Source organism: Diceros bicornis, chromosome 18 (assembly GCF_020826845.1).
Source record: "Diceros bicornis minor isolate mBicDic1 chromosome 18, mDicBic1.mat.cur, whole genome shotgun sequence".
In the NCBI taxonomy this organism is placed as follows: Eukaryota; Metazoa; Chordata; class Mammalia; order Perissodactyla; family Rhinocerotidae; genus Diceros; species Diceros bicornis.
The window spans coordinates 39,310,105-39,332,095 of NC_080757.1; the positions used below are offsets into that span (position 1 = coordinate 39,310,105).

Here is a 21,991-nt window from a genome sequence, read left to right on the forward strand (position 1 = left end):
TAATTGGATTCCTCCAAACAACCTGTCCCCCAGCCCCACAGACCGCCCTTCACGAAGTTCCCCTTTTTTTACGCAGTGCCAGGCCGAGATGGTCCAATAACAATGATGCCCTGGGTTTCATTCCCATTCCACCGCCGTCAGGAAGACCCCCCTGAAGTCTAACTTCAGCTGTAGCCCCCACTTCCGGCCCTTGGTGGGGCGGGCTCCGCCGGCTTGGGGGCGGAGGCTGAGGCGAGAGGGCGGAGGCTGAGGCGAGAGGGCGGGGCTGCAGCCCTACGCCCGCCCCGGTTCGCTCTCCCGGGCGGACCCAGCGGCGGAAGTGGCGCCATCGGCAGATTGCCTTCCGCTCTGAGGCGCTGCCGGGGCCGCGGACCCGGACTGCGCCTGGGGCAGGAAGAGCCGGGGCGGCGGCTGACATGGAGCAGGTGGGTCCAGGAGAGGTCACTGGGGCCGGGTAGGGGCACGAGGGCTGTGTCTTGCCAGCAGATCGCGCCTCCCAGACTGTTGTCCGCTCTTAGTTCCGTCCGACCCTCCCCACACCCCCGCGTCCCAGGTTCCGCCCCCTTCCTCTGCTCGGCCTCGCTCCGCCCCGCGCGGGGTTCTGGGGTCTCCGGCGCTGACCCTCGCGACCCCGCCCACCCGAGAGGGCCCGGGGGGAGGCGTCCCGGATCGCTTTCTAAACCCTGCCTCTTCACTCTGAGGGGAGAGGCGGGGGGACGGTGTTTGGGTGTTAAGGGGCCGGGGATGGTCGTGGGGAGGGCTCAGGGTCTGAGAAGGAGCAGGAAAATGTCTACACTTTCCGGTGGGTTTGCGTCTGGCTGTCATCCGGTCTCCCCCAACTTCCTTTGGAAACGGCAGTGGATGACTTCTTAGTTGACGTCAAAAGGGCCCTGTACACTCACTTTTGAGTTCTCAGAGGTGCATAACACCAGTGACACTCATTCCTAATTGACATCACTGACACAGGCCCCCGTTTTTGACTTCCTCCGCGTCAGCGTCTCCTTATTTTCTTCCCACTGTTCTGACAGTAGAAGTACTGTTTCACGGTCTCCTCTCCCGCCCAGCCCCCACTCTGTACACTGAATCTGGACGGTCTCATGTACTCCCGTGGCTTCAGCTTTCGCCACCTGAATAGCCGAATCGCGCCCAGATCTGCGTCTTCAGCTCAGCCCCTCCCTGGAGCCCCAGACCCGGCCATCCGGCGACCGGTGGGACAGCTCCTGTTCAGCTGGAGCTTGCTGTGTCTAAACTTGACCTGGTCTTTCCCGCTGCAGACGCAGTCTTCCTCTGCCACTCCATCCCAGCGAGAAACCTGGGTATCTTCTTATTCTTCCTCCTCTCCCTCAATTCCCATTTCTAAGAGGTGGCCTAGTCTGGTTGACTTCCTGAACATGCTTCAGACCTGCTCTTGCACCTGCATCTCTTCTGTTCCCACCTTGTTGATGTGTTTCTCACCAGGATGACTGCGGTGGCTTCCCAGCAACTTCCAGTCATGGCTGCCTGCATCCCAGTCTCCAAACTGTAACTCTTGTAATCCTTTTAAAACACGTCTAATAGTGTCACTTCCTTCCTTAAGGCTTCTCATCGCCTGTGGGAGAGGCTGAGTCCCTACCACAATATACAGAGCTCTCTAGGATCTGACCTCTTCCCTGCCAGTGTCCTTTGTGCACCCTAAGGTCCGATAATCTGCACTGCAGGATGTGTTTGCCTCCCCTTGCTGTTTCGTGTCTCTGTGCCTTTGCACACACCAGCCCTCTGCCTGGAAAGCCCCTTCTCCTCTTTCTGCTGAGCTCCTTTGTACTTGTCCTTCAGTGGTCTGCTCAGGCAGCACCACCTCTGGATTGACTCCCCCACCCCCAAGACTAAATATCGCCCCTCAGTGTCCCTGCAGCACCCTGTCCATAATAACCTAGTGGTTGAGAATACAGACTCCTGAACCAGACTTCCTGTGTTCTTATACTGTTTTGTGGCCTTGAGGAAGTCAGTGTCTCAGTTTCCTCATTTGTAAAATGGAGATGTAAGGTGCCTACCTCATAGAGTTGTTGTGGGGATTCAATGAAATAACGTATGTATAGTGCTTAAAACAGTGAGCACATGAGGGCTCAATACATAAATGTCAGTTCTTATTGTTTATTTAAGAACAGTGTAGAGCAGTAGTTATAACGTTTAATTTCATAAGTTGTTTGAGGACTTGATGCAGTTTACTTCTCATTCTGTCCCAGAGCCCCAAAGCCTGGCTTTTTGTCGATAAATAAAATTCTGGGATGGAGGGCGTTGGGGGCAGGATCTGGATTTATCGAGTGAGGAGTTAAGAGTGAAAAAGACCAGGACTTGATGTCCGTCTGCTCAGGAAATGAAGCTGGACATGGGTGAATGTTACATAGCAAGCATTAGTTCTAGAAAAATGTACATGGCGCTCTGGGAACCCCAGAGAGAGAAAAGCCAAGGATGGCTTCCCAGAGGAGCTGACAGTTAGTGAGGGGCCTTAGAGTGAGAGGATGAGTTTACCAGAGGGAGGCAGAGACCGGGGTGGGCTCAGAGAATGGAGAGCTGGGTCTTCTGAAGAGAGCTCTTGTGGAGGGAGGGGGGGTGAGGGGGGCAGGAGGGCAGAGGCAGCTGCCTCTGCCGAGACTGGGGATTCCTTTCCTCTCTTGGCCATGAGGAAGTGTCTCCTTGGGTTAGGAGCCGGCGGGACCATGCCCTGGGGAGGTGTGGAGGCCTGGAACCTGGTATTTCGGGGCAGGCCCACTGGGGTGGGGCCAGCACGCAGGCCTGTGGGCTGGGCCTGTGCTTTAGACCAGAGTGTGGGCCTTTGTTCGTACCGTTTCGCCTGCCTGGAATGCTCCTCCTCCCTGCTGCAGCTCATAGACCCGGATTCTTCAAGCCGGGTCAGTGCTCCTCCTCTCTGTGGCTTTCCCCACCTCACCCCGTCCAGCCTGGGTCAGATGCTCCCTTCTCTGGGAGCCCTTGGTCTTTTGTTTGTTCCTCCCTGAAAGTGCTGATCACAGTGTGGCACCATGTGTTTCTCTGTCAGCCTCCCTCCGCAGACCCGGAGCCCCTGACTGTCCCTAGGCATGGGCACAGTGTCTGGCACGCTGCAGGCTCTCAGCTCCTGTGCTGCATAAACTGAGCTCTTGCACACTTAGCTTTGTTTGGGGAGGGGGTGCGGGTGAGACCCAAAGTCCTGTACATTTGACAGCTCATGCTTGTTCCATTGGGTGGTAGAGATGGGTGAATCCATTTTGCAGATGGGGAAGCTGAGGCTCAGGGGAGGTAGAGTCAGGGTCACCTGCAGGGACTTCAAGGTCTCCTGACTCCAGGTCCACCGCTGTCTTCCAGAAACTGCCTCAGGGTCCCAGCCCCCAAAAGGGCAGCTGCCACATCGGTGGGGCAAGGACACATCTCATCTAGCCAGTTGTGTATCCCTCTAAACTTTTTCTGGCTGAGAAGAGGCCGATCCTGGCTGTTGTCGGTCAGGGCTTGTGCTGGGAGGAGTCTGTGCTGAACACTCCCGCCCCACCGAGGGGGCCTTCCCTTGAGTGGGCTCATAGAACTGAGATCTCTCCCGGAAAATGACTGGCCCTTTCCAGACTGACCTTGAGAACTTGACCTCATCACCTGCAAGTTTTACCCAACAGCAGTACAGGGTAGGCTGGCGCCTGACTCACCAGCGCCTGAATAGGCCAGGGGTCTTGGAATCACAGAGCTGGGGCATCCCCGACATTTACTGGGGCTGGGCATGTGGAGGGGGCGGGGGGGCTGAGTGGATCTGTTTGTTAGGGTTTTCTAGTGAACTCTGCCCTCAGAACCTCCTGGGCTGGGGGTGAGAGTACAGCGATGAATGTAGTTTCTGTTTTGGCTTGACTCTTTCCTTTGCACTTCCCCAAAAAGAAAGGAGAAATGGAGCCTGGCTTATTTGTCACTGCCTCCATGTCCTCCTCTCTTTAAACTCCTGCTTCTCCAGGGAACTTCCTAAACCCTCTGTCGGTAGGGCAGGGGCCAGTAAGCTGACTGTGCCAGGGCTGATGGTACGGGCCGTCAATTACAGTAGAGCCTACCGTGTGCCATCCTGGGTCAGCGCCCTGAGGCCAGGGCCCATCCTTCCATCCAGCAGTACTGATGGCACACGCAGTTTGGGCAAAGTGCCGTGCCGTGTGTGCCGGGCCCAGGGCCCTGCCTGTCACACTGTACCCATGGCCCCTAGTAGTAGTAGTAGCTACCGGTAATTAAGCACAGACACTTTGCAGGTGTTATTTCTAATCCTTCCAGTAGCTCTGTGAAGTGGGCACTATACTATCCCCCTTTTACAGATGAGGAGACTGAGGTTCAGAGAGACTCAGTGATTTGGTCAAGGTCACACAGCCTAATAAAGAATGACCTTGGCTTTGACTCCAGGTCTGCTGACCAACCCCCAAACCCGAGCCCTTTCTCCTATTCCAGGGTGGGCATTGCAGATCCACAGACCAAGTAACGTACTAGACATGTACCATGGCCACACTCTGTGACCTGGGTCTCAAGCGCTCAAGGAGAGGTGACTGAGGCTCGAGTGTAGCTGTGTGAAAAGTGGATGCTGATCCCGAGTCCTGAGATCCGGGCTTGGGGAAGCCTGGAGGGTGAGGGTGAGCTTTGCCCAGGAGGAGACATTTGAACTGGTCTCTGAAGAGTTGGAGTTCTCCCCCAGGGACAGGAGATCAGTCCAGAATGAGGAATCGGGGGGTGCAGGCACAGAAGGGAGACCAGCCGGCCGTGGGGTGTCCCCGCAGCCGCCAGTGGTCAGGAGAGTACTTGGGGAGGGGTGTGAGCCCCATAGCGAGAGAGGAGAGCTGGGGTCTTGCCACGGGAGCCATCCCTCCTCCTTGACCTTTGCTGTCAAGGAGTTTAACTCAGCCCCAGTCGGCTCAGGAAAGGGGAGGGGAGGGGAGCATCCACCGTGCCTGAGGTTCCCCGGGAAACCAGTTCCCCTTGCCTGCTGGTGAAGGGGTGCCTGGACTCTGGGCAGACGAGACACCAGCAGAGGGCGGAGTCCAGCTCTAGGAGAGGCAGGCGGTCTGGACGGGGAGGGGCTGGGCCTTCAGGGCCGGGCATGAGTGTGTACTTGTGCACCTGTGTACGTGCTGCAGTAGGAAAGGGTGTAAATAGTTGTTCAACACATTTCCTGAATATTTACTGTGAGCTTGGTACCGTGCTGGGTACTAGACACGAAGCATTGAGCAGAACACGGGGAGTTACTGCTCTCATGAAGCTGGCATTCCAGTGGGAGAAGACAGACGAGTAAACATATGGTATGTTTGGGGGATAAGTGCTGTGAATAATAAATAATAAAGCAGGGTAAGTGGGTTGGGGGGCTGAGTAGAGAGTTCAGGGAAAGCTCCTCCAAAGGGACTTTTACAGCAAGACCAGAATGGAGGGCGGGAACACTGCAGAGACCTGGGGGGAGGAGCTCTAAACCAAGAATAGCAGGTGCAAGGGCCCTGGGGTAGGAGCACGCTTGCTGTGTCCAAGCAACAGAGAAGGACCAGTGTGGCTGGAACAGAGGGTTCAAGGGGCAGAGGCCAGGGGAAGAGGGGTTTGTAGGCCAGGGTGGGGACATTTTGCCTTTACTCTGGCTGAGCTGGAAGCTGTTGGAGGTTTCAGGCATTGGGGAGGTGTGGTCTGACTTTTACCAGGATCCCTCTGCTGCTGTGCTGAGAACAGACTTGGGACAGGGACAAGGAGGTGTCAGGAAGCTGTAGCAGGTGAGAGACGGTGGCTTGGGCAGTGTGCTGGTGGTGGCAGTGGTGAGCAGTGGGCAATGCCGGCCGGATTTTGAAGAAAGAACCAGCAGGATTTGCTGATGGTTTGGATGTGAAGGGGAGGACACTGGGCTCTCCACAGGCCTTGGCTGGGTGGCCATTAAGCTCTTTGGCGTCTTGGGACACCCCATTCCCTGGTCAGCAGAGGCTCTGGAGGCAGCTACATTCGGGTTTATGGGTCCCAGCCCAGCACAGGGGGAGCCATGTGCCTGTGGGGTCAGCTCTGCCCCGTCCTGGCTGGGGGACTACAGGCAGGCCTCTCCGAGCCTCAGTCTCCTCGGTCCCGTCTCATCCCTGCAGCTCCTGGTGGGCGTGTGATGCACAAAGAGGAGGATGTCTGCCGGGTGCCCGTGTGGGCCACTGCCAGCCCGGGTTTGTTTCTTGTGCGCTGGCCCGTCTGCATGGTCTGCAGGCCTGTCTGTCCTACTTCCCTGAACCAGCTCCCTCCCAGGGTGGCCAGCGACAGGACATGGGCCAAGGCCAACCTCTTCCCACCTAGAGCCTCTGCCTCCCACCCATCTGTGGATTCTCCATTAACCTGGGCATTAACAGGGGCGGCTTGACCCAGAACAACCCCAGCCCTGGCCTGAAGCCCTCTCCCGGGGGCAGTCAGGGCCCAAGACTGTGTCTTCCTGTAAAGAAGAGGCAGGGATATCATCCTCACTGACCCTTACGTAGCGATCACTGTGTCAAGGACTGTTCTAGGCCGTTACATTTAATAAGTCGCTTAATCCTCACCATACCTGTAATAAGTAGCCGCTGCTGTCATACCCATGTTACAGAGGAGAAAACTGAGAGTTTCAATGACTAGTGAGGTGGGAATCCAGGGTTTGAACCTTCTCCTGGCTTGGAGTCCAGTTCTTTCCGGCTTCACTGATTCCTCCTGATTTGTATGGAGTTAGCGACCCCACTGGGAAGCCCCCATGGCCAGTGTAGGGCCAGTGCTTCATTTCCTGAGGAATGCAGAACAGGGGAGGTGTGGAGAGCCTCTGTCCGCTGGGCCTCAGGAGAGGGTTTGGAGAAGCCCCACAGCCCAGAAATGTGGATCATTTCTGGATATAGATGAGACTTGTTCCCCCTGCCCCGGGTCACAGAGCACAGCTCTGTGGAACAAACTCTGGCTGGAACTTGTACAGTTTGGCCCAGCCCTCTGTAGGAGGTTGGGAGGTGGGAAAGGGCGAGGAGACCCGGAGGTGGCAGTGGTGGCGGTGGCTAACATCTGTTGAGCACTTACTCTGTGGTGCCAGGCGCTGTTCTCTGCACTTCCCATGTGTGGCTGTCTCCTTCGACAGGTATTCCCAGTTTGCAGATGCAGCCTGTGAGGCTTGCACTGTGAGGAAGTGGCGTTGTTCACTTTGCAGACTCGCCTGGGCCAGGAAAGGCCGGCCAGGAGCTGCAGGCAGCTGGGGTGCTGAGCTGCAGAGAGCTGGCTGGAGCTTCTGGCCTGGGTGTGACAGAGGGCTGGCAGGGGCCCCGTCTGTGCCCCTGTCACCTAAGAACTGGGGAAATCGGGACCTGGGGGGTGTGAGAGAGGGGGGACAGGAGCTTGCAACTGCAGTGGGGCCGGGCACCAGTGAGGGGTAGCCTCAGAGATGAGTCCTGGCACTCATGCGAGCCAGGGCAGCCCCCACCTCCTGCCCCCACCCCAACCTGGGAATTCACCTTTGGCTGGAGCTGGAATAACTTGGCCCTTTCTATATCTAGATGAGGAAATCCGGACAGAAGACTTAGAGAGGTTGCTCTCGAGAGCTCAGATTTGAACTCAGGCCTTAGGGGGTGATTTTATTACATGTCACTGTGACCCCCCCCACACACACACTTAATTTCCCTCTCACCTGAACGGCTTTGCCAGCTGCTTGTTCCATCTTAACCACCACTGCCCAAGCACCTGCCATACTTCCTCCTGACACTTACGTAAATGCCAGCCCTAGGAGGTAGCCATTGTTGCCTTTTTCATCGTGGTAAAATATACACAGCATAACATTTACCATTTTAACCATTTTTAAGCGTACCATTTGTGGCATTAAGTATATTATTATTGCCTTTATTTAATGCAACTGAAGAAACCAAGTCTCAGAATGGTTATATTTGCCCCAGATGGCACAGCCAGTAAGGGCAGGCTGAGATCTGAACCCTGACTTCAGAGTCCGGTCCTCAGTTCCATGGTATCAGCTGCTGCTGTTGTCTGCCCTGAGTCCAGGACCCCACCCAAGAGCTCCTACTGCAATCTGCTCGTCCTAGCGTTTCCTGGGGCGAGAAGGCGGCCAGCGAGGGGGCGTGAGGGCCCGTGCCCACCCTTCCCCTTTGCCTCAGGATTTTCCCACTGTGCTCAGACCTGACTCGCCTACTCCTCCCTACCCCTCTTTCCCTTCCAGCCTAGGACGATAAACTCCTATTTCCTCCCTCCCTGCCACTCTCCCGAGGCCTTACAGCTCGGGTTCCGCACACGCACACTGAGTGTCACATCTGAAGCCATCCCAGGCAGACTCCTTCACGCCACCTGTGCTCTTCTACTCCCGACACCTCTAAAGGCGCTCCGGAGGGGTGGTGACAGCAGGCGGTGGGCTTGGCAGGGGGTGCTGCTCCCAGGGGCTGGGTGGCAGCCCTGCTGTCTCCCTCCAGCTGCACCACACTCTTGCTGCCTCCTGTCCTCAGGAGGGTGGGTGCGGCAGGCGGAGGCCAGGCCTAGCTGTTCCACTGGCAGCTGCCACCTTCCCCCTCCAGGGCCAGGGGGCCAGAGAACAAGTGTTTTGAGGACTGCTAAGGGCAGTTCCAGGCCAAGATGGTTTCATCTCTTAGACTGGCAGGTGGTCTCACAGAGCTCAAAGGCCTTTTGAAGTCGTCTGAATGAGCAGTTTTCGGACAGCACCCAAGGAGGCGCCCTGGGTGACCCTGGAGTTTGAGGAAAGGCTGACCAGTGGGGCGCTCTGTGGCCGCCTTCTGTGGCAGGACCCATAGCAGTCCTGTTTTATCTGTTTTACATATTGAGGTTCCAAGTAAGGTTTTATTTTTTTAGAAGTTTCTCTTGCTTAAAAAAGGGATTTAAAAAAAAACACTGACTTTTTTCCCAGATAGAGAAATGGAGTCTTAGTGAGACGGACTTGCCCGGAGTTACTCGGGATTAGCAGCTGCCTCAGGACCAGGATGCAGGCCCCAACCCCTTACCGGTGCTTGTTCTACTCGACAGGCTCTCGCTTATTTGGACTCTGAGCTGCTTCGTGGGGGAGGGTGATGCAGATCCCCCTCCCTCTGCCTCCTGGACACCCTCGCCTCCCGCACACCCTTGCGTCTGCAGCTCTCCCGGGCTCCCCAGCACCTCTGCTCTCAGCCCCCGTCTGTCTCTCTCACTTCAACAGGGATGTCTGAGTGTGTGAGTGTTGGTGCTATTGCCACTCCGAGTGCGTCTCACACCCAAGCTGCTGCCTCCCAAGTCCTGTCCCCTGGAGGGAGGGAGAAAGCCAGGGGGAAAGACAGACAGACGTGGGAGCAGACTGGGCGGAGAGAAGCCACAGTGCCCTGCAGTGAGATAGGGAAGAGGGAGAGAGACAGGGTGAAGGCAGATAGAGAAGAGCAGGAGAGAGAGAAATGTGAGAAAAAACTGGACAAAGAGAGAGAGACTGATCTGATGGGGGTGGAGAGCAAGACTCATAGATAGGAGAGAAATGGAGGGGAAGACCCAAAGAGGGGGCAAAATAAAGATGGACATGGGAGCGGGCGGCAGAGACAGAGGAAAGATAGAAAGGCAGTTTGTGGGAGAGACTGGAAAGAGGAGAGGTGGAGACAGGTCTGGCATGAGACAAGAGGCTGTTAGAGACAAGGAAAGGTCACCCGCCCCGGAGCTGCAGCTCCATCACAGTGAGGGATGCGCAGTGTGCAGTCTGGCATCAGGTCCAGCTGATGGATGTTGAGGGGTCCCATTGCCAGCGCCCTAACACATCCCCTCTTCTGACTGCCTCCTTCCAGAGCTGGGCCCAGCTTTCCTTCAGTACCCTCCAGATGAGCTTGTCATGGGGACCCCAAGAGTGTGGTATTGGGGCGTGGCCTTGGGCTGGTGCCTCTGCTGAGAACAGTCAGCTCCTGTCCATTGGGGCTTGTGCAGAAGCAGAGGGATGGACGAGCTGGCTTGCTCCAAACCTCCTGCCGGCCACAGACTGGGGGCTTGTTTTGGACTTAGTAGATCAAGGGCGCTGCGGAAGGTAGTAGACAGCGAAGTTATGGAGGGGACAGCAGATCAGGAGGGGAGATAGGTTAGATCTTGCCTTCCCGGGATCAGGGACAAACATCTAGGGCTCCCCTGCCACTGGCCCCCAAACCTGCCCCCCAGAGCAGGCATGTGAGAAGACTCAGGGAGACTCGTGACCGACTCCCAGAAGCTCAGACCCCACCATGCTGAGTTACCTCTTCTCTGGATCTAGACTGAACCTTTCCTTCCCTCGCCCAGGGGACAGGGCCTCTTAGGGCCCCTTGCCAGCACATTGGTGGAGCAGATACTTAGGCCTGGGGGCTGCATGGCAGGGAGGGAGTGCTCTTGGGCCCCTTTTGTCTCTAGGGTTCATGAGAATTTCAGCCCCATGGTTGCACAGGCAGTTAAGGGGTAGATAAGTCCATTCACCTCTCTGGTTCTCTCATCTGTGGAATAGGAGGAACTGTCCTGCCCTGTGTGGGCATGAAACGTGGGCACAGTGTTGTATGGGCAGGGGAGCTCTGGGTTAACCTTAGGTGGTGACTGGTTCTTATTCTCTTTAGGGTTCGCCCTGGTCCTCTCTGCTGTGTAGCATGGAGCTGAGGGCCAGGAGACCCTCTGGATCATCCATTTATTCAGCAATCAATTATTCGGTACCTATTAGGTACCAGGCATTGTGCCAGGCACTGGGAGACAGCAGCAACCAAGTCAGGTGAAGGCCCTGCCCCCATGGAGTTTGCAGAACAGTCAACAAGATCATTTCAGAGAGTGATGGCTTCACTGAAGAAAGTAAAGCCCTGTAACATAACGTGACACTGTGACTGGGGACAGGAGGGTGGCAGGGTCTGAGGAGAGGGCTTTCGAGCTGCCAGTTGAAAGGACTGGGAAGAGCATTCCATGCAGTGGGGAGAGCTAGGTCCAAGGCCCCGAGGCTGGATTGGGCTGCCACATGTAGGGACCTAAAGGAAGACCAGGGTGACGGTGGGAGTGAGACGGGGGCAGGCCTCTGGAGAGGAGCTGTAAGAGGAGCTGGGCAGGGCCACACCCGGCAGGGCCCAGACAGAGGGCATGGTGAGGAGGGTGCTGTTATCCTAAGACTGCTGGGGAGCCTTCGGACGGTTGTAAGTGGAGAGTGGCAGGATCTAATTTATGTTTTGAAAGTTCTCTTTGGCTGTTTTGTGGACGATTTTATATTGTTGCAGGATGAGAGAGGCAGCCTGGAGATGCACCCATTAGGAGCACATTGTAGCTGTCCAGTCAGAGAAGATGGTGGTCGGGCTTGAGGTGGGGGTGAGGGTGATACCGAACCTCTTAATCTCAAGTTCGTGTGCCCGATGCCCAGCAAGCCAAACACTGAGACATCGGTGCTTGGAGATGAGAAAGGTTCATTTGAATTGGCCAAAACGAGTAGGTAGGAGCCTGGGTTCGCTCATATCCGCCTCCCCAAGAACAGAAAGCAGGGCGGTTGTGTAGAGCTAAGGGGCTTGGCAGGAGAGGCTTCAGGGAAACAAAGGGGTCGCTCCTGACAAGCCTCTGGGCAACCTGACTTCTGGGCTTCCACAGCTGCTGAGGGCCGCCCATCGGTGATCTCGGCCATCCCGTGATCACAACCTCCCCGAAGGCATTCTCTTTCTCCTGCAAAACAGGCTCACAAATCCTAGAGACCCCTGAGTCACCCCTCAAGTGAAACCGGAAAAACAGCAAATTGGTTTAATATCTACAGTACCCCTCAAGATACCCGGTTTAGGGCCGGCCCCGTGGCTTAGCGGTTGAGTGCGCTTGCTCCGCTACTGGCGGCCCGGGTTCGCATCCCGGGCGCGCACCGACGCACCGCTTCTCCGGCCATGCTGAGGCCGCGTCCCACATACAGCAACTGGCAGGATGTGCAACTCTGACACACAACTATCTGCTGGGGCTTTGGGGAAAAAAAAAAAAGGAGGAGGATTGGCAATAGATGTTAGCTCAGAGCTGGTCTTCCTCAGCAAAAAAAAGAGGAGGACTGGCATGGATGTTAGCTCAGGGCTGATCTTCCTCACAAAAAAAAAAGGGGGGGGGTGGAGCTAGAGAGAAGGGACCAAGATGTCCTCCCTCCATACCCGCTGTCCCAGTGCAGAGCACTCAGAGACATAGCTCTGGGAAGTCCCTCCCAGTTGCCATGGCTTAGTGGGTGGGAGGGTAGGGCTGGCTGCTGGGAGGGAATGTGGCTTTGTGCTTGGAAAACAAAGAACAGAGCTTGGGGCCCTCGTCTCCTGGGGGTGTGGGCAGGCCAAGAGGCTGTTGACAAGACCAGAGGCTGCACCACGCACGGGGCAGGGCTTGGCAGGAGCAGGCTGTGCCCCTAGGCATCGGGGAGGACCCCAGAGACTTCTGAGGGTGAACCATGCGGCCGCTGGGCTTTGCAGGGGGCTGGTGAGGAAGGAGGACAGAGAGAGGGATCCTCAAACCCTCTAGCCTGGAAGTCAGGCCGCTGGAGAGAATTTGGGCGGAGAGGTCCCTGGGCTGTGGGGTTGGGTCAGGAAGAGGGGACAGATATGTTTGGGAGCAAATGGGGTCCCTGAGGGCAGTGTGTGAAGGGATGAAGGAGGCTACCAGGACCTCTAGGCCCCTGACAGGCAGGACCTGACCCAGCTGCCCCGCCTCCCCCCCAGCCTTGCCGCTGAGGCTCCGCCCTCCCTGCCCTGAGGTGGGGGCCCACCAGGATGAACAAACCATCCAGGGAGCCTGCCGGCAACTTGGAGTGCAGCCTGCCAGCCGTGGCCTCCCTTGGCTTGTCACTGTCTGGCAGCCAGAGCCTCTCAACGCACCTCCTCCCGCCACCTCCTGAGAAGCGGCGGGCCATCTCTGATGTCCGCCGCACCTTCTGTCTCTTTGTCACCTTCGACCTGCTCTTCATCTCCCTGCTCTGGATCATTGAGCTGAACGTGAGTGGGGTCAAGGCTGGGGGGACAAGCCGTGTTGGGGGCTCACCTGGGCCTCAGTTAGTCCATCTGCCATGGGAGGGTTGCCTCTCTGATGGGGTTCATTTCCGGGTAAAATGAGGAATAGGCCGATAAGAACAGCTGTTTTCATCTTCCAGAGAAGGAAATGGAGCTGGGAGGGGTTGAGTCAGTTGTCTGAGGTCTCTCCGCACCTAGGTGAAGGAGGCAGTTTGAACCCAGAGGCTCTGGCTCCAGAGTTCACTCTTGACCTCTGCGCCTTAGTGCCCCCTAGTGGACACTCTTGAGAAGGGAGGAGAGAGCCCAACAGGCTCTGGTTGAGCTATTGAAAGCTTTGTCTTCTTTCTGCCTTACTTTGCTCTCTGGCTCAATTCATTCATTTACTCATTCATTCATTCAGCAAACATTTTTTGAGCCCCTGCTGTGTCTCAGGCACTGTGCTAAAGCAGAGGGTACACTGGGGAGCAAACCAGTAAAAACTCCCAGTTCCCAGTGGCTCCCAGCACACTCCTCCAGTGCGCCCCAGTTTGGCCTCTCCGGATTTGGTAAGATGCCACCTAGCAGCCTGGAGCTGCCTCTCAGTGCAGGGTCTCTGCCCCTCCCCCAGTGCAGTGCTTGGCTGGGTGGCGGTGGGCCTGATCTCCAGGCGCTGGCAGGGCAGAGCAGGACCTGACCACAGAGGAGTAGGGCATCCCAGGCTCGGTCCTGTCCCAGCTCCTCTTCTGTGTTAACTCTGTGACCTCAGCAAGAGACTCAGCCTTTCTGAGCCTCCCCTCATTTTCCTCCTGCAAAGTGGGTCAGAGTTCTGCATGGCAGGTGCCCTTCCTCGAAGTCTCAAGCTCAGGTGACAGGAAGACAATGACTTTGATAGAAGTGAGGAGTTTGGAGAAGGGGCTGGTTTAGAAGTGAAGAGGATAAGTTTGATTCTGGGCATGTTGAGCTGGAGGGCAAGGCAGGGCTCTGAGGGTGACTGTCCTTTGTGTGCAGAGATGAGCTGGCACTTCAGCGGGATGAGCCACAGCCACAGGGGACCTTAGGGACCATCTTACCGATGAAAAAGCCGAGGCCAAGCAAGGTTCAGGCCCGTTTAAAGAGCTGAGGTCTTAGGCAATCGTCCTTTGGAAAGTCCCATCCAACATCAAAGCAAGCACTAAAATTCACCCATATCCTGCATTCAATAGAGATTTTCTTGCCAAAAAAGAGCTGAAAAAATTTTGATAATTTTCCTTTTGAAATTATCTGGCTGTATTGTCTGTAATAGCTCAGCAGTCATCATGCGTCCTTGGGAATTGTTGCAAAGTGAGAAAATCTAACCTTCAAATTATTGTCAAACGTAATGAAAAGTTTCAGAATGCTAGATTTAACAATTAGTGGAGTTAGCATAATGTTTCCCTTGGTAGACATTTAATTAAAATTTTATTAATTTTCAATTTTGTGGTTCTAATTTCGTATTTTGGAACACATATGTTTTCAGTTCTCTCACAGACTGTGTGTCGCCCAGTGGGTACAAGGACCCTAGCGGGGTTATAAGACCCGCATGAGGTCTTACAGCCAGAGCCTGGCACAGCCGGGGCTGAAACCCGGCTCTCCTGAGTCCTGGTGCAGTCAGCGCAGGCGGGCACCCAGGTGGAGGGAGAGCTCTCTGTAAAGAGAGAAGGACAGAGGACAGAGCTCCGAATGACAGCGACTGTTAGGGGTGGGAGGGGCTGTAGAGCCCAGGAGGGAACAATCTGAGGAGTAAGAGAAGGGCCAGGCTGGGCTGGGCTCCGTGTCAGGCTAGGGGCAGGGGGCATCAGACTCCCAAGGGTATTCTTGAGTAAGATGCACGAGGTGGGGACATGCAGGGGGTTGTCAAGGGGGGAGGGGCCTGTCCAGACTGCTGGCTCCCGCTCTGAGCATCAGAATAACCTGGGAGCTTTATAAAGATTCCAGATGCTCAGCTCAGCCTGAGATTCAGACTGTGGCCTGAACATCAGTGTCTTTAACAAGCCCTTCCCCTCCAAACTTTGGATCATCTGCCAGAGATCAGAAGCCCCAGTCTAGGTGGTTGTGAAGGGTCTTCCCATCAGGGCTCTTGGGCTTCATTCCCCCGAGTCCCCTCGTGTCCTCCCTTCTCCAGGGGGCTGCTGCCCCCACCTGCAGAAGCTTAGTCCTGTCACCCCATTCTTCCTGAGGACTCAGGCTACAGTCTGCCTCTGTGTCCATCCAGACCCCTCATTCCCCAGCCAAGGTCTCAGGGGTCCCATTGAAAGTGTGGGTGGCTGGGGCAGGGATGGGGCAAGGACAAGTCTGCTCACTCTCCACGCCATCCTCTCCAGCAGCATGATGGATTTTGCCCATTAAGCATAAACCTAATCAATTAGATTTGCCACCTGGGGCTCTGTCTGACACCACTGCCCACTGCCCCCATCGCCCCAGATGGATGGTTGGCTGGGAAGATGGAGCACTATAGTGGTGGGAGGGAGATGAAATTATGTGAGAGGCAGTCTCCAGTACCCTGTCTGGCAGCCCTACCTGCCTGCTTGTGGCCCATCACCTCCCCTGCACAGCCCCGAGACCCCCAAGTCTACCCCTTCCTGTGCACTGTGCCCACGAGTATCCGTGCTTGAGGCCAGCCCTGCCTGTCTGGGGTAGTAGTGTTGGGGTCTTGTGCCGAGCTCTCTTGGTGCTTCGGGGGCCTCCTTTGGTGGTGGCTTAGCATTTACAGCCTCTCCCCCAGATTCCACCCTCCCCCTATCTTCTCCCTATTCCGAGAGGTGAGGGGCAGCCCCGGGGACCTGGTTCTGCTTGCAGAGCTGTTCATATCTCCCTCTTCCAGACCAACACAGGTATCCGGAAGAACCTGGAGCAGGAGATCATCCACTACAACTTTAAAACTTCCTTCTTTGACATCTTTGTGAGTGGCCTTAGAGGATCCTGGGGGCCCTGGGGGCAGGGACATGACTCTGGCTGTGTTCTCTTCTTAATGCAACACACATCCTAATCTGATCAGGGAGACTTGGCTCCCATCTTCAGTCTTCAAAAGGTTCCTAAATGAGGCCTCACCTTCAGAGAGTCTCAAGTGGGAGGGGGAAGACAAGACCGCTGTCCAAGAAGGTCACAAAGAAACCCTGACTCAGCGGTTCTCTCCCAAGGCATGCACACCATGTGGAGGGAACGTGGGGGAGCAGGACTGGAGGGGGGCGTGGGGCATTGGCTGACCTGTGACCTCCCGCCCTGCACCCCCTCCAGGTGCTGGCCTTCTTCCGCTTCTCGGGGCTGCTCCTGGGCTACGCTGTGCTGCGGCTCCGGCACTGGTGGGTGATTGCGGTAAGATGCCACTTTCCTGGCAGCTCCCGGGCCCTGGCAGGACTGGTGCAAGGGAGGGGACGGAGGAGGACTCACTCCCCAGCCTCGGTTTTCCCTATCTCCCTCCTTCCCTCCCCTGGGCAGGTTACCACGCTGGTGTCCAGTGCATTCCTCATTGTCAAGGTCATTCTCTCTGAGGTCAGTGGCTCAGGGTCTGGCTGGTCTGGTGGGTATCTGGCCTGAGGGATGGGCTTCTCCTAAGAAGGGACCATTTTTCTGATTTTGGGTGTCTGCCCCTGTTGTCAGGGTTGGGGTGGGGGAGAATCCTGTCCTTTGATATTTCTAAGGAATCATCTTCGCTGTATTCCCCCACTTGCCCTGCTGCAACCCCAAGAACAGAAAGTTCTTCCTCAGTTTATCCTGCTGCAGAATTCATTAATCCCTCTGAGAGGCGTGTGCCCCAGAGGGTCCCCAAGCATCTGGTACCAGGAATGGGGTGTATGCTGGAATTGGTACCCCAGGAGGGGGCTCTGGGTTTGGGGTGGCCCCCTGCCATGGAGCTCAGCCCCCTCCCTCCACAGCTGCTCAGCAAAGGGGCATTCGGCTACCTGCTCCCCATCGTCTCCTTTGTCCTTGCCTGGTTGGAGACCTGGTTCCTTGACTTCAAAGTCCTACCCCAGGAGGCCGAAGAGGAGCGATGTGAGTGCTGGGGCTAAGGGGTGCAGTGAGGGTCATCCCAGCCCCAAGAGAGGAGAGTTTCAGGCATACGAGGCAGTTCTGAACTATCTTGCCAACTCTGAGCAGCCTCCAAGAGCCTAAGGGTGAGCCGGGGGTGGGGGGCAGGGGGTGCTGGCTGCTAAGGTGTGAGTGTCCTCGGTCTGGGACAATGCCTGCCCATGTCTGCTCCCTCAGGGTATCTTGCTGCCCAGGCTGCTGTCGCCCGCGGACCCCTACTCTTCTCCGGTGCTCTGTCCGAGGGCCAGTTCTATTCACCTCCAGAATCCTTTGCAGGTGAGGGTGGTGGGTGGGGGAACTGCCTTCAGGGAGGAGCTCTATGAGGAGTGGAAGAGGCTGGGTCTGTTCTTTCTATTCCTTCTATCAGCTCCCTAGGGAAAGCCAGCAGCCCTCTCCCACACACACTTCTATGCCCCCACATCCTTGCACTTGTACCTAAACCCCACTACCTCCCCACTCTCTCCCCACCCCTTCCTATTGTCATCTGCGCTCGCTCTCTGCAGGGTCTGATGATGAATCAGAGGATGAAGTTGTCAGGAAGAAAAGCTTCTCTGCCCAGGTATTTGGCTGCCACCCCCACCCTACCTCTGGGGGGCACCCTGGAGAAGGGCCAGTGCTGGGCTCAGCCAGGGCGCGCAGGGGCTTCCTAGCAGAGGGTAGGCCTCAGGCAACCTGAATGCCAGTCAGTGTCTGTCTGAGTCTCTGCTCTACCATTGGTCAGGCGCACTGGTCTGCTTCATGCCAAGGGCCCAGTGAGGAACAACCATAGCCCCTGACCCCAGGAACCCCGCAGGGCCCAGGAGACCAGCCCACACCCCATGTCTGGCTGGGTCAGGCTTCTGTAAGAGGTGTGTGGAGTGTCTAGAGAAAGACAGGGCCACAAACAAGGTGGGGTGCAGGCCCCAGGCTGACCCCTTCCTGCCTCCCATCCCTGGCCAGGAACGGGAATACATCCGCCAGGGGAAGGAGGCCACAGCAGTGGTGGACCAGATCTTGGCCCAGGAGGAGAACTGGAAGTTCGAGAAGAATAATGTAAGAGACCTCTATTCCACCTGACCCGCCCATGTATGCTGGGAGTTTTCCCTCCCTTTTCTGAGGCCTGAGAAATAAGCCCAAGGATTGCATGGGTTGGAACCATATTCCTGCCCCAAGAGAGAGGGCTGGGCCATGGGGTTGGGCGAGATTGGATGTTCCCACTGCCCCTCCCCCTGCTACTCGCCCCCGCCATCCTCACCTCCCTGCTGCTCTGCTCCCTTGGCTCCCGCTTTGAAGGGGAAGCCAGGCTTCTGCCCTGTGTCCGGTGTTTTCTTTCATGATCAAAACATTATCTAAAAGGATGGCAGAGAGCTTGAAAAATAGAAGGGAAACATCCTCAGCCCTTTCTCTGGCCAGTTCCTCTGGCAGCGCTTGTCGGCCTGGAGACACGGTTCTTCGTGGTTGCAGCCCCAGCTGTGCTCCTGTCTTTTAACTTGATATCACAAAGCTTTCTCTCCTTGTTGCTGGACATTTGTCAAAACCACTGTTTTTTAACAGCTGCTCAAATATCCCCAAACTCCTGGAGTTTTCTACCCTGAGCTGTTAAAAACGTGCCCTGCCTGTCACCAATTCTTGTGCCACCAGCCCACCGCCCCATGCCCTGCCCCTGCCCTCCACCCACCTCCCTGCTACCCCTCTGTCCCTGCCACAGGAATATGGGGACACTGTGTACACCATCGAGATTCCCTTTCATGGCAAGACATTCATCCTGAAGGTGGGTGAAGGAAGCAGGTTTCCTGGAACCTCCTGGTCTGTCTGGGACTCCAGGAAGGGGCTGAGGGGCCCTCTGGCAGGTTTCTCCCCACCAAGAGGAAAGGGCTGGTGTTCCCAAGCACATCTGGCACCATCCAGCCCTCTGCCTGCCCTGCCCCAGACTTTCCTGCCCTGCCCTGCGGAGCTGGTGTACCAGGAGGTGATCCTGCAGCCCGAGAGGATGGTGCTGTGGAACAAGACAGTGACTGCCTGCCAGGTGAGCCGAGCCAGGGGGCCCGGCTTGGCCACCTCTCAGGGTAGAAACAGAGTGACATGGTGGGTCAGGGCAGTCATGCCCCAGCATGACCAGTTACCCCCAGGGGACCGGGGTCATGTCACTGAAGTGCTCTGTGCTTCAGCTTCCCCATCTGTAAAGTGGGGATGATGGTGATAGTGCCTCCTGGAAAGGGTAGGGGCAATGGAAAGAGGGAGTGCCCATAGAGCGCCCAGCCCAAGGCCCATGAACGGACAAGGCTCTTAGTAAAGAGACCTGAGCAGACAGCAGGCCTGCGGGTCTCCTGAGGTGCTGGGACCCTGTCCCTGGGGTTTTCCTGGGCTGGGCTGCACCTTGTCTCCCCTGATGGCCCGCAGATCCTACAGCGAGTAGAAGACAACACCCTTGTCTCCTACGATGTGTCTGCGGGGGCCGCGGGCGGTGTGGTCTCCCCAAGGTGAGTACCCAGCACGCCTCCTCCTCTCAGGCAGTCCTTTTGCCCTTGGATCTTGGGCTTGGCGCCCCCAATCTAATCCTCCCTCCCCCAGGGACTTTGTGAATGTCCGACGCATCGAGCGGCGCAGAGACCGATACCTGTCATCAGGCATCGCCACCACCCACTGCACCAAGCCCCCAACACACAAATATGTCAGGTGAGCCTTGCCTTGCCCAGAGTCATCCCCGCCGGCCCCTCCCCTGGTGGCTGTGAGGACAGGGCAGGGTACAGTATGTCCATCTGGGCACTGTCTCCTGCTGAGGCTGCCTTCCTGTCCCGGCCCCTAATCCTGCTAATCTGCTGCTCTGTCTGCTGGAGACTGGGGGATGGTGGCTGGAGCCACAGCACCCAAGCCAGAAGGCAGTGCCAGGGGTAGACCGTGGGTAGGGACCAGTTGGGGAAGAGGGCTGGGAGCCATGTGGTCGTGCTGGTCTGGGCAACCTGAGCAGGAGGCTCTGAGTTCTGGAGCTTCATCTTCCTGCCTGAGGAGAGTCGAGTCCCCTTTCATCCCCCTCCCCCTGTCCCTGCTGCCCTGCCTTTCTCCCGGAGCGCTCAGAAGTCCCACCAAAGGAAGAGGGGTTAGTTTTCCTGCTGTCTGTTCCGGGGCATCCTCCAGTTCTGCTGTCTAATCTTGGACTCCAGTGCTGTAGGCGGCCTCCCTCCAGATAGCCCTCTCTTCCCCATCCTTCCTGGGGTTCCACAGAGAGCACCACTACAGACTTGCTGGGTGATGGGCAAGCTCGTTTTCTCTCTGAGTGCCAACTTCCTTATCTATGGAGTGGGCTTAAGAGTGCTCAGTGGAGCTGTGTGTGGGTTAAATGGCGAGGGGTTGTGAACCATACAGCCCAGTTCCTGACCACCTCCTGAGAAGGCGCCCCCTCCTGGAGCCCATTAGCACTGCACTGCTCCCTGAGTTGGGCAGGGGTGAGAAGTGTCTGCCCAACCCACCCCCTCACAGCCTAGAATCCCTGAAGAGAGTGGATGAAAGGTGAGAAGGTGGTGAGCTCCCTGCCACTGGGGGTGTGCAAACATCAGCAGACTGTTGGAGGATTTGAGCATCACGTAGTGGGTGGAGGTGGAGGGCTGTGGCCTCTGGGACACCTGTTCTGGGTCCTGCTCAGGCAGCGTAGCACTTGCTAGACCAGCAGCTCCCTTCCCTCTTCCACCCCAGTCCCAGATGAGCCAAGAATGGGGGAGGGAGGTCAAGGGCCTTTCCTGGCTCAAAGGTCCCCTCCCCAATGGCGCCTCTTTCCTTAGGGGAGAGAATGGTCCTGGGGGCTTCATCGTGCTCAAGTCGGCCAGTAACCCCCGAGTCTGCACCTTCATCTGGATCCTTAATACAGATCTCAAGGTAGGGGTGCTGGGGCTGTTGAGGCAGACTCGGTGGAGTGGAGGGGACTCTGCTATGTGACATTGGGGGCTCCCTGCCCTGCTGAGGGCCTCCCCTACTCTCCGCCTCCTTTCTTACTCTAAAATTGGGACAGGGTCCAGATGGTCTTCCCTGAGTTGCTGGAGGGCCTGTGCCTCCCCTTTCTTACCTCTGACTCCTGAGGCCCCAGAAGGGTGGCTGGCTGCCAATCCAGCCCCTCCCGGGTCTGTTTGCCTGGCTGGTGCCAAGACCCAGGCACAGCATGTTCCTCTTGCCAGGAGTGAGGGCGAGAGGGTGTCCTAGGCTGCATTCCAGAGCTGCACCTGCGTTTTGGTTAGAGCACCCCCTGCTGGTGCCAGTCGTTGAGGGGGAGCCCCTGCTGAGGACAAGCCTTCCTGGAGCCTCTTCCTGCCTTCCCCCAGGGCCGCCTGCCCCGGTACCTCATCCACCAGAGCCTTGCAGCCACCATGTTTGAATTTGCCTTCCACCTGCGGCAGCGGATCGGAGAGCTGGGGGTCCGGGCATAACCATGCCCCCTCGCCACCCTGCGGGCCAGGGTCCTGTCGCCACAGCCTCCAGAGCCAGAGACAGGGGCCAGTTGGGTTTCCTGCTGCCCACAGAGGACCTGGCCTCACGCAGTGGGAAGAGGAAGTTTCCTCCCGTGGCAGCATCTTGGTCCCAAGCCACCACCCTCCACCACGCTCTGCTGTGCCTGGGACCCATGGCCGCGAGCAGGTTGTAGGGTCAAGCATCTGGACACTGGGGCTCTGCCGCTGAGGCGAGTGGGGTCTGTCCTGCTGATGTTTACATGGCATCCCTGCCTCCTGGGGGAGGAGATCTGCTGTCCCCTCCCTAGCCAGGGGCAGGGTCTGGAATGGGAGCCTCAGACTTGGTGGAGGAGGGCCAGGGTCCTGGGCAGGACGGAGGTAAGGGAAGGCTGTCACCAGTGTTAAGGTGCAGGAGCCCCTTCATCTCCTGCTCTCTCATCACGGTTTTTTAGGATTATTTAAAGGGTCTGGGACCTTTTTCCACATGCACTTGTTGGGGGGCAGGTGAGGATGGTGGGTGTTGGCAGTAAACCTCTGCCTCTCCCAGGTTCTCTCCCCTCCCCCCAGGGCCTCCTTGGGGACCTTTGTAATTTGAGCCAATTAAAAAAAAAGAAGAAAGCAACTCTTCCAGCCTGGCCTCCT

The 21,991-nt window shown here is 56.9% G+C and overlaps 1 protein-coding gene across 4 annotated transcripts; it reads left to right on the forward strand.

Moving 5' to 3' along the window:
- The first annotated feature begins 336 nt into the window (after positions 1-336).
- STARD3 (StAR related lipid transfer domain containing 3) lies at positions 337-21,991 on the forward strand. 4 transcript variants are annotated; one of them, XM_058560869.1, is made up of 16 exons: positions 349-425; positions 10,539-10,687; positions 12,624-12,896; positions 15,730-15,807; positions 16,143-16,220; positions 16,344-16,397; positions 16,781-16,898; positions 17,112-17,210; positions 17,438-17,493; positions 17,874-17,966; positions 18,622-18,684; positions 18,844-18,939; positions 19,314-19,393; positions 19,485-19,589; positions 20,690-20,783; positions 21,224-21,989. In XM_058560869.1, exons 3-16 carry the CDS (start codon positions 12,675-12,677, stop codon positions 21,326-21,328), a joined length of 1,341 nt encoding a protein of 446 aa, XP_058416852.1. In that variant the 5' UTR covers positions 349-425; positions 10,539-10,687; positions 12,624-12,674; the 3' UTR covers positions 21,329-21,989. The 4 variants fall into 4 exon arrangements, with proteins under 4 accessions (XP_058416851.1, XP_058416852.1, XP_058416855.1 ...); XM_058560868.1 differs by lacking the exon at positions 10,539-10,687 and having other exon boundaries at positions 337-425; XM_058560872.1 differs by lacking the exons at positions 349-425; positions 10,539-10,687 and having other exon boundaries at positions 12,160-12,896; positions 16,143-16,207; positions 17,099-17,210; positions 21,224-21,991.

Excerpts from the sequence above, each read along its gene's own strand:
- STARD3 (XM_058560868.1), top strand. The coding sequence starts at position 12,675 with ATGAACAAACCATCCAGGGAGCCTGCCGGCAACTTGGAGTGCAGCCTG. Across the intron at positions 16,899-17,111 it reads GGAGGCCGAAGAGGAGCGAT|GGTATCTTGCTGCCCAGGCT; the intron begins GTGAGTGCTGGG and ends CTGCTCCCTCAG. Across the intron at positions 17,494-17,873 it reads AGAAAAGCTTCTCTGCCCAG|GAACGGGAATACATCCGCCA; the intron begins GTATTTGGCTGC and ends ATCCCTGGCCAG.